This window comes from Antrostomus carolinensis, unplaced genomic scaffold, assembly GCF_000700745.2.
Source record: "Antrostomus carolinensis isolate BGI_N321 unplaced genomic scaffold, ASM70074v2 scaffold45088, whole genome shotgun sequence".
Lineage (NCBI taxonomy): Eukaryota > Metazoa > Chordata > Aves > Caprimulgiformes > Caprimulgidae > Antrostomus > Antrostomus carolinensis.
This window is the reverse complement of record NW_010333128.1, coordinates 1-10,809: the sequence shown is the minus strand read 5'-3', so window position 1 is coordinate 10,809 and position 10,809 is coordinate 1. Positions and strand designations below refer to the sequence as shown.

The window sequence follows — 10,809 nt, the reverse complement described above, 5'->3', positions numbered from 1 at the left end:
AGAAGTCACCCCTGCCCTTTACAGAGCGAGTGCTACAACTCTTTTGTGGCACAGGGGGGAGGAGGGAGGTAAGCTCTAGGTTTATTTTTAGCAAAACTGCTTTTTGATACTGTTATATGAAAAGTGAAAGTCTTTAGGGGTGAAGGTTGGGTAATGTTTTCTTTTTTTTTTTTTGCTTGTAAACCAGACAAATGCAGAGAGCAGAGGGAAGGAAGAGTATGTACTGCAAATCAAATCTCTTCCCTACAAAGATATTATGATGTAGAAAATGGCCCCTTAATTTAATTAGGCTCTCTCGTTATCAGATTATTACCCTCATGGTCAGCAAGGCCTTAGACAGAAGCAGAACATAATCAAGCTGCTCAGGAAGCCTGTTAAGTAGTAATTGCTCCTCCAGAGAATAAATAAGAGTCATGATGGCTTTTATTTTCTGTTGTTGTCGTTGAATAGTTCCAGGAAGAGACTTTGTCTAGTTTGAGTGTCCACATGGCTCTTGCTTGGTGGTGGTGCAGGCCACAGGCTGCAAAAATACATGCAGCAGTGTTGTTGATAAATTGGAGTTTACCAAGTGTCCAGCATAAACTATTTTAGAAATAAGTTTTGCCTTTAGTGTCACTAACAAACACATTTCCTTGTCCAGCTGAAAAGGTAAGCAAGCTGCTGAATTGGTGCTTTGTGTGGCTTCCTTAATTCACTTGTGGTGTAGCTTTTGCACGTCATGAGCTTAGTTCACAAACTAGCCTGGTCAAGGCTATTCATTTCCTTGCCACTAGTTCAATTTTTAAGATTTAAAAAAAAATATATATCTGGAAATTATGATAGTACAAAGATCCTCAAGGCCAAGGCAAGGACATTGTACGGATTGCACTAAATCTGTTTCTTGTTTTTCTCTGCACAGTAACATCTAATTTTTGATCCAAAGCTACTTACATTTTCTTTTTAAATACCGTGAAATTACTTATTTTACAGTGGAACTGTGGAAGTAATGCAGAGCAAGGAAAGCCACAGTTGTTCCTTGCACCACTGTCAAAGCTGCAGCATGCTTTGTTTTTGTAAGACACGTCTGCAAGTTGCCTGCCCACCTGAAGTACAAAGTCTCAAATGATTAAAAATGTATTTTTCTTTAAAAGCCAAGGAATCCCATAAATATTTCTGATGTATTATGTTAAGTGGCAGAACAGAATGTAATTAGTGCATAAGCTTAAAGAAAAAACATCCAGATGTTAGAAAAATAGTTTCAACTTAAGTAATTCAGTGATCCTGAGGCAGGGGGAGGATACAGCTACCACAGTGCAGGGCTTTGTTTTATTTATTTTGGTATTCCAGAGACAGAGATAGAGCAAGCAAACACTTTCCAAAAAAGTTACTGTTTTGTTTTATTTTATTATTTTATTTTATTGTAATAAGCCAACTAGAGTTAAATAGAGAGAGGGGCTCTGTGAAGGGCCTCATTTGGCAGAACTCAACCTTACACAACAGAGAGAAACCCACAGTCAAAACTGTAACAGCTTGGAAAAAATTAAGTGTTTTGGGTGGCATATTATGCAGGATAACTAAGACCAGAAATGTTTGCTAAGAGAATGATTTAAGGTGTGAGGTAGGGTGTTTTGGGTTTTTTTTAGTTGTTTTTGACTATTTAAGAGTGAAATGGAGTGTGAAACAGAGGCCCCAGTGGCTGTTGTTGATACTGACTAGGGAGAGGGCCCTGGCACTGCTCAGCTGCACAAGCACAAGCACTGGCCCCGGCTCTGCCTTCCCAGCCTCTGGCAATTAGCAAGGCTGAGGCTTCTGGAGCCAAAACTGCCTCTTGCACACTTCAGCTCAGCAGCACCAAGGGCCCAGCCACTGAGACCATGGAAAATTCCATTTTGTAATTTTGAGCTCTACAAATTCATGGCAGCAAATACCACAATTTACAAACTAAACAGAGGGGTGAAAAAAGTGTCTGTTTTAAAAACCTGCTGTTTACTGGGTCACCATGTAGCTATTTTTGGCCCAAGTCCCACGTGGGGAGTGTCTGTGTGTCTTCAGACATAAGCTCTTGACACACTGCTGTCATTCATACGCTGGAGTAGCCTTCCAGAGTCAGGTGGGTGTAGGACAAACAACCCACCTCACACCAGTCCCTTCAGAGGGCCAGTGTAGTAAGAGGTTCAGGCACCTCCCTTGTCATTTGGGTGCAGCTGGCTGTATTCAGTCAGTGCTGGTGACATGGTTTAGCTGTCACTGCAGGAAACCCAGTGAATGCCTCAGCTAAAACATGCAGGACAGTGGACTTGAGTGTGGCCTAACAGCAATGAACCATAACAGCCAGCTGGTTACGGTAGGCACAGGCTCAGCAGGGCCTGCAGGTGCATTATTCGGGATGCCCAAGAGCCATGAAGTTTCTAAACCTATGCAGTAAAAAAGTTCCCGCTTCCCCTTTACAGCAGTTCTCTTACCATTGTACAATCAGCTTCCAAGGATGTGAGAACATTTAGCTACTTGTGGCCTGGCCCTTGTCCCTGCCTGTTCCTGGGAATGTGCTGAAGTTGGGGGAAGCACGAGTTCCTTGGCAGGAACCAACTCCACATACTCCACAGATCCAGTGTATTGATAGAAGGTATCAGGCACCAGAGAAAGACAGAATGGGAATACTGGTATGAAATCAGGAACAGAAAACATCCTGCCTCCTCAGCACCTTAGGAAAGTAAAGAGAAGTAATCACATCCCCCAGTAAAACGAAACTGAAAAAAAAAAGAAGCAATTTGCCAAATCGATGGACAAGGGCAAATCCCCACTCCCCCCGCACTTGTGTGCCAGTTCAGACCATGAGCAAGGATCTCTCTTTCTCCTGTTGTTTATTTCATTGTTAGTGCCTTTCAGCACTGCTGGTCTACTAGGAAATTCCACAAACAGTAGGAACACAAGTGCAGAGAGGGACGAGGGGAACTGCATCATGAGCTGCTCTCAGGAGAGGTTCTCTCACTGCCGTGTTTCTCTGACGCTCAAGCACCCATGCTAGATCAGAAGCTGATGTACCTGGGTCGCACAGGGCCTTTCACTGTTACTGTCTGTCACCACAGACCCTAGAAAGGGGCAGGTTCCAGTTTTTCCATCAAGGATTTGATCCAGCTTGTTCCATTGATGAGTTTTGTAGTGGCAATGACATACTCTGTGCCTCCATCTTCCATTTGGGACAGAAATCGCAGCGCAGCTATTTCTGCGTATGTCACACCTCCCAGGAAGAACACCAGAGTGACTCGGTTCTCACCATGCTGACCTGTGTATCCAGAGAAATTTAGAGGTTGTTTTAAGTTTTATGTTTATGTCTCCTATCTATCAACTGTCAGTCAAACTCAAAATGACCTAAAACTAAAATAAAGATAGCACCTGAATTAGAGGAGAAACCTGCTGGGTGGAATACCAGACTGGGGCCCAGAAATGCAGACTCTGCTCTCGTACAGGATGTGCTTCTGCCTGCCCAGGATTCATACCAGGAGAGCAGTGCATCACCTGAGTGCTGAGAGTGATGTAAAGTGATGGTACTTATTAAAATCCCAGAGTTTATTTCAGCACTCTGATGAGAAGTTAAGCAAATGTACAACTCCAGTATTTTCAGTGCACGTGGTGCTGTGTGTTGAGTATGAGAATGAAAGTTTTAAAGAGGCCAGAAAGCTCTGTCAAAAATGGGTTTGGTAGATCTAATACTGCAGTGGGACAGGGAGATGAGAGATGCCTGGACTCTGCCAGCCCTGATTTCAGTTTCCCTCATTCTAGCCTACCAGAGATTCATCTCCCTTTAGAAAAACAAGAAAACAAAGCAAAACTTACGTTTTTTCTGAAGGCCAGTAGGTAACTGCTGCCTCTCCTCAAAATGGGGACCTGGCAGCATCTTCAAAACCTCCTCTATGCTCCGCCACCCTGGCCGAGCCAGCAGCTGTGCCAGGCGTACGCTCAGTGGAGCGTAGCCACTGTACACATAGGAGATATCATTGGGGTTCTGCAGGAGAGAGCAGAGCGTGAGCAGCAGGTGAGTGCTACTTCATGCTGCAAAGCAGCACCATAGGGAAAAAACCCAAAACAAACCAAAAACCCCCCAAGGTTTTCCTACTGCATATAATTCTGTATTGTCAGATGTAACATTCACTGCTGAGACACCCATTTACCTGTTCATTGACATCATCCATCCATAAGCGCAGAGTTTTCCTGATCGTTGGGTAGTTATTCCTTCCACTTGTCTGAGGTTTCAGGAGTCCAGCCTTTTCTAAGTTGTTTAAGGTCAATATATGTTCATAGCCATAAGTCTGCAATATAAAGAACTCACCCGTCATACCATGTCAATAATCCAAGACCAGAGTGTTTAAAAACAAACCAAAACAAAACAAAGATGTTTGTTTAAAAAAGTTTTTTGGTTAAGATGTGTCTAGAGTGTATCATCTCATTTAGAGTGTTTAAATCGTAATATTAAAAAGTGTAACGATATAAACCTCTCTGTGACTACGTGTTGTAAAACAGCTCTGTGTAACTACGTGTGTTGTAAAGCAGCTCTGTAACTACGTGTGTTGTAAAGCAGCTCCCGAGTCCCTGCTGTCAGCCCAGACAGCAGCCTCAGTGCTCTGTCTGTACACCCTGGAAGTCAACACTACCCATGTGTAAGATGCATCTGTCTAGAATGTAAAAGTGTTGTAGAGTTAGAGGATTTGATGTGGATTTGCTCAGAAATGTATTGCTCCAAAAGTTACCTGGAGAATCTCTCTTTTGTAATGGTCCAGAACCTTCTGCTTCAGCCCACTGTTGCACACAGATTGTAAGCAAACGAGACGCAGGATCTTGATTAATGGATGTTTTTGAGCTATGCAGTCTTCAATGTAATTGTTAACCTATTTAAAAAAATACATATACTGTTATTTAAAGAGCTGTTAAAGTGCCTAAGAGATGTGGAGAGAAAGATCTAGTTTTGCTCAGTATCTCCAAAACAGCAAGAAAAAAGGTGCAGCTGCTCTCCAGGCAGCTCAGGACCGTCTGTAACACAGTGATCCAGCACTGGTTCCACCCAGCAGCTTTCAAAAGCCTGTCGATTCCACAGTCAGTAACTAGACTTTGTCCAGTGTGCTGAGAGAGTTCTGACTGACAGTCCTGACTTTCACTGACCCCTCACAGTGCCCCGTACAAGTCACAGCACTCCAGCTGCGCACACCTGCGTGACAGGCAACTGTAGGTCATGCACACATCCCCAAGTGCATTCAGCGGTGCACGTCACTTGGAAAACAACTGCAGATGTGCAAGAAGACCCATGTGAGAGCTCACAGCCTTGACACTGGACAGAACAGACATCATCTAGATCAGATGTTTCCTCTCTCAAAAAACCCAAATGGAAAAAAACCCCAGAGAAATACATTGGGATTTTTTTGAAGACATAAGAGTCACTAATTGGCATTATCTACTTACCTTGTCTGTGTCTATTCCAGACATGAACTCTTGCTCCACTGTTAAATTATCAAAGAAATCTTCAGAAGCTTTGAGAAAAGAATGAAAATGAATACAACAGCAACTACTGACACCTTATTTTCTACATTTAACATTTCAGCAGAGATGCAGTGGATGGAGCAAAGCCAATTTTTGCCAAGCTGGATGATGTCCATCAAGCTGTCTTGCATCTTGCTATAGTTAAATTAGTCTGCTAGGCTGTTCAATGAATACTCACTGGTGATGTCTTTGATGAGTTCTGCAATGGAGGTGTGGTTTGCTAGAGAACTCCGTGCTGCTTGCATGTGTGGCAGCTGTGAGACAAACTGCTTAATCTCCCCAACGGTTTTCGCGTGGTGTCTTTCCTAGAGAAACCCGTCACTTATGTTAGGCCTTGTTCAGATTAATTGGTCGTGCATCAGCTGCGTCATTTTATCATGAAGTTTTTTACTTACTCACTGCCAACAGCAGATACTGTTAGAGATATGCAGCCTTTTAGACAAAATACTTTAAATGCTTGTACTAAAGTCACACCATTATTTGTCACAGCATTTGGATCATTAGAAGATGCAGGACATAATACAACAGGATTATTAGACTGTTTTTTTTTCCATTATACCAGTGTTGCCAATCACTTTTCTCCACCTTCAGCCATCACTGTCTGCTCCTTAGTTTCCCTACCAGCAAAACTACCTTTTTCATGGGAAGATGAATTGCTTCACTAGCTGCCAGTGACCATGGAGCTCTAGGCAAACACAGCCAGAGTTGGGGGCTGGGCTGCCAGGGCTGCATCCCTTGCAAACAGAAGCCCACCATTCACTGTACCTGGCTGTAACAATGTCCCAGGCTTTGAGCAACAATCTGATGAGGCACAATGGAGACGTCAGCTCTGTGAGCAGTCCAGAGGGCTGTATTTCATTTGAGCTACTTGCTTTCTGCTGCAACTTGGAATAAAAATCATCATAATTTGACTTGTGTGTGAAGGATTTAAATGGGCAAGTGCAGGCAGGAGAGCCATAACGAAGCCTGCAATTTAAGAAGTCCTCTGCTGCCAATGTGCTGCTGTTTCATTATCACCTATTACCTCTGACAATTTCTTAAGTTGTTTGTTTTTTAATTTTAACAACCAGTATGAACAATCCATCTTTAGCACCTTCAGCACCAGTACTGCAGTAACAGACATTTACTAGGAGATGAGGCTGAGCACACAGTATTTGAGTTAAGGTATCAACCTCATCTTAAATGTGTCAGAAGTGAAGAGGCAAAGAAAAAAATCAAGGAAATAAAATCAGTGTAACAAGTTATCTCGAGAATAATCATGAAGTCTGAAAGCAGAGTTGTGGGATCTCAGTTTCTTTATGAATCATCAACAGGATGTTTTCAAACAAAACCAAACACACCCCACAGCACTCTCCAGCTTTGTCTAAGGTGACACAGGAGCATGAATTTACAGGTCAACTCTCCTCTTTCTCACGTTCCTGTTGTTTTTTACACCAGCCATAACACTCTATGAAGGTACATTCTGGAGTTTTATGTCTTAAAGCCTTTTCTCTGCATCCTCAGTGAATATAAAAGGACCTTTCAGTTAACAGGTAACAACAGCCACAAAGTGGAATTGATCAGGATGCTAAAATCAACCTCTGGCCTCCTGCAGAGGGAAGCAGCACCTGACTGTTCTGCTGACTGAAGAAAGCAATTCCTGTTACGGGAACTACGGGCTCACCCAGCAGAAACGTGGTTTAGGGCAGCTCTGAGAGAAGCTTTTAACAGTGAGGACAGGAAAAGCCCCAGAACAGAGGATCTGCATTACTTCAGGATTCTTAAGAGAAGATTTGACCAACATCTACTCAGAACAGCCGAAGTGGAGCTGATCTCATCCCGAGGCAGAGCAACAGACTGAAGGGGCTTCTGAAAACTACAGGTTTTTTCTCTGGCTGGGTTGCTCCATGGCAACAGCTCGAGCTGCAGACTGTGATTTATCTGACAGCAAGAACACCCAAGTGATGCACAGTTGGATACAGGCCTCACCTCAAAGGCTGCAGAGATGATCTTGGCTTTCTTGCTCAGCACTGAGCCCACAGCATTGAAGTTCTTGTCTCGGATTTCAGCATACAGCTCTTCAGCAGAGTTCAGCTGGAGCTTCTTGGGTTCTGTGGGGAGATCTTTCCCACCCTCACCCTGCTTCTTCAGGGCAAACTTCTCAGGAGGGAGTTTCACATAAGCTACCAAATGCAGAGAAACAGCCCTTGTAAGGACTGGAACTTCACCACCAGAAGTTACCATAAGCAAACTGTGGAAACGTGTCCCCTGAGCTGGAAACAGTTGTGAGCAGCAAAGCGAATATGAACACCCAGATGACTCGGTGTGTAGGTGTTAATTAACACGAGTCTCCCCGTACTCACCCAGGAACAGACACCTACACACACACACACACGTGATCAGAACCCAAGTGCTAGCTACCCTGCTTGCAAAGAGGCCTGGCCGCAGCCTTAGAGCCAGTATTTGCTACATCAGGAGGGATTAAAACCATAAAAGGCTCTCTGGAGTTTTTCTTACAACCTACTGAGGAGCAGAGCGCTCTGAATAGCCTTTCACAAACTGTTCCCCTCAGCCTGGCACAAGGTGAGGCAGCCAGGCTGGAGGGTGAGGGCACACACTGCCAGCTCTGCTCCCACGCCACGTGTTCGTGTCACCGCGTCTGCACCCAGCCAACATCCAACACACGCCCGCTCAATAACCACGCACTGAACTGAGCTCCCCGTCCCCGGCAAAAAGAGAGACAGAGCTGATCCCAACGGGCTCGAGCTTGGGACTGAACCATCCCACACTAAGGCCAGGTGAGCTGCTCCCACATCACAGTCATTCAGTGAAGCAGAAGCCCACCTGCTGCACTGGAGGTGCTCCAGCACACAGAGACCTCCCCTCAGCGGCTGTACTCACTGTTCTGGATGCCGTAGATTTCATCTATCAGCCCTTCGTAGGTCAGCTGCGTAGCCAGCGGCGTCAGCAGATCAACGTTGCGGTCCAGCAGCAAGAGCGTGTCAAAGACGGGAAATATCGAGTTCTGGCTCCCGGGGAACTCGCGCTTCATCCTGATCATCATATTCGCCACGTGCTGAAAATAAGTCACGTTGGTCTGGTTATGGTGCAGGCCACAACACAGGGATTTGACTTCTAGGACCTACAAGGTCATGCAAGTATGGGGGACAGCCCTGTGTCAAGGAAGAGGACAGCACGAGGTACAAACTGGCTGACACATGGGCAGGACAAGACTGAAAAACAAAGAAAAATACAAGTCCCTCTCGGCTGCTCTCTGCAGCTTAGCAGGACAGTGACTGTGGCCAAAGCACTGGGTTCACCTCAGGCTGTTCCCTCATTACAAGAGGTACCAATTGAAGTGTAGGCTGATCAGAGAGAAGAAAGGGAAAGTGAGTTATAGGAAGATGAAAAAGCTAAAGCACAAACAGTAGGTTACACGTTTCCCACTTCATTTGGTCCTTCCGATACCAACAGAGGGGCTGAACGTTAAAACGGCACAGAAAGAGCTGCTGAAAACACGAAAGCAGCGCACCCATGAGCAAAAAGTCTATGAAATGAGATAAATCCTCCTGACAGGGAGACTCGTGGAACAGCAGAGATTGTTCTTTTGGCCAGAGATGACAAAGACCTGATGGCCAGATCCTGAAATTCCAATGTGACAGGAAGGGTCTGTGGCTGGACTCAAACCCCCACAGCTGCATTTGACCAAACACCCCCCAGGGCAGTTCCAAAGAACAAGATGCATTGTTTCAGCAGCAGCGTTTGCCTCACCCGGGCGCACTCGCCTTTCCCAAAGATCTGCGGGATGGTTCCATACAGAGCCTGCAGCGTCATCAGCCCCTTGGCCGCGTGGTACAGACTGGTCTGGTCGCTCTCCAGGTAACATTCCTAAACAACAACAAGGATTCCCGATGGAAGGTGTCGATCCAGCAAGGCACAGCATGGTCCGTGTGAACAGTTCAGACGAGACATAGGCTGGGGAAGAACTGTGGCTATTGGCAAATACGGAACTTATCTGTGCTGTTAGGACACCAAATCATTTGATCAAAGCAGACACCGTGGTATTTCTGAACCCCACACGCTGCTCCCAGTTTGATAGAGTTAAGAGAGCCAGAAAGGGACTGCAGAGAGTCTCTAATTACAATCTGAGAGCACAACACCTCACCACAGCTGCCGACAAGCAGCTGCAAGCCCTGACATGTCCTCTGGGCTACACTTAATAAGGCAGAGACAGCCAAAGAACTCTCAAACCTTTCTGTCCCCCGACACAGCGCTCTGCGAAAACAGGACACACAGCTGGCATGTGACAGCCGCTGACTCTCAGCGCAGCTCAGAGCGCAGCATTAACCACCGTACGCGGCTCAACACAAACTGCTGGCTCTTTGTAACAGCTGTTTGAAGCCTGACAAATGCTCAGTTTGGACAAATGCTCAGTGGAAATAACATCAGCAGTTTAAGCTGGAGGAACTGGGGTGCAACTTGGTGTAGCAGCTTTAGTCAGAAAACACAGAGAGAAGCGCAGGCTCCGCTCAGCGCTCAGGATCGAGGCAGGTTTGCTCTGCAAGGCCTTTCCCTGCTCTGCGGGTCACCAACAAACCCTCGAGAGCCTCTGAATCCAACACAAACACAGAGCGCTTTTCCTCAGAGATGAGCCGAGCGCTTACCTTGAACGCGCTCTCAGACTCCATGGAGAGCAGGTCTCCATCGAAGGGGATCAGGTCCAGGCTGTACTGCTCTCGGTGGATGAAGGACCCCAGCACACCCTGCTCCTTCAGCCACTGCTCGCAGAGCAGGCTGCGGCGCGGCACGAACAGGATGTGGAAGTCCCGCTGGGGAGAGCGGCCTCTGTCCTCCCTGGAAGAGCCAGAGGCAGGAGCAGAGCAAACGGTAACTCAGCCACGCAGGGAGCAGCGCAGACCACGGGGAGGGAACAGGGACACTGCACATGGTTACTGGGACACTGCATGTGGTTACTGGGACACTGCACGTGGTTACTGGGACACTGCACGTGGTTACTGGGACACTGCACGTGGTTACTCTCCGTGTTTCAGTGGTTACTGGGACACTGCACGTGGTTACTGGGACACTGCACGTGGTTACTGGGATGTGCCCCCCACCCACACGCCCACGGCCGCAGATCTGCACCCAGCCAAGGTGATGCGGTTCCCTGCAGCTCTCAAAAGGAGGGTCAATCCCAGCGTGACTCCTGCCAGCTCATTAGAAGGAACATCCACCCCCTTAATGAGGAACAGACCCTCTGCATTGCCGACGGGAAACCCCGCTCAGCCCCAGGGCGTCTCGCACCCCAACACGAGCCCCGAG

General features: G+C 46.5%; 1 protein-coding gene across 1 annotated transcript; it reads right to left on the bottom strand.

Moving 5' to 3' along the window:
- Positions 1–3,012: 3,012 nt before the first annotated feature.
- On the bottom strand, positions 3,013–10,341 carry VPS33A (VPS33A core subunit of CORVET and HOPS complexes; the record flags this gene model as incomplete). The annotated part of the gene is made up of 10 exons (XM_010173769.1): positions 3,013–3,262; positions 3,814–3,982; positions 4,149–4,286; positions 4,725–4,862; positions 5,431–5,498; positions 5,687–5,813; positions 7,477–7,670; positions 8,389–8,563; positions 9,259–9,375; positions 10,152–10,341. Coding segments are annotated over 10 exons (1,510 nt in total), but the record flags the coding sequence as incomplete, so codon positions are not given.
- Between the last annotated feature and the right edge of the window lie 468 nt (positions 10,342–10,809).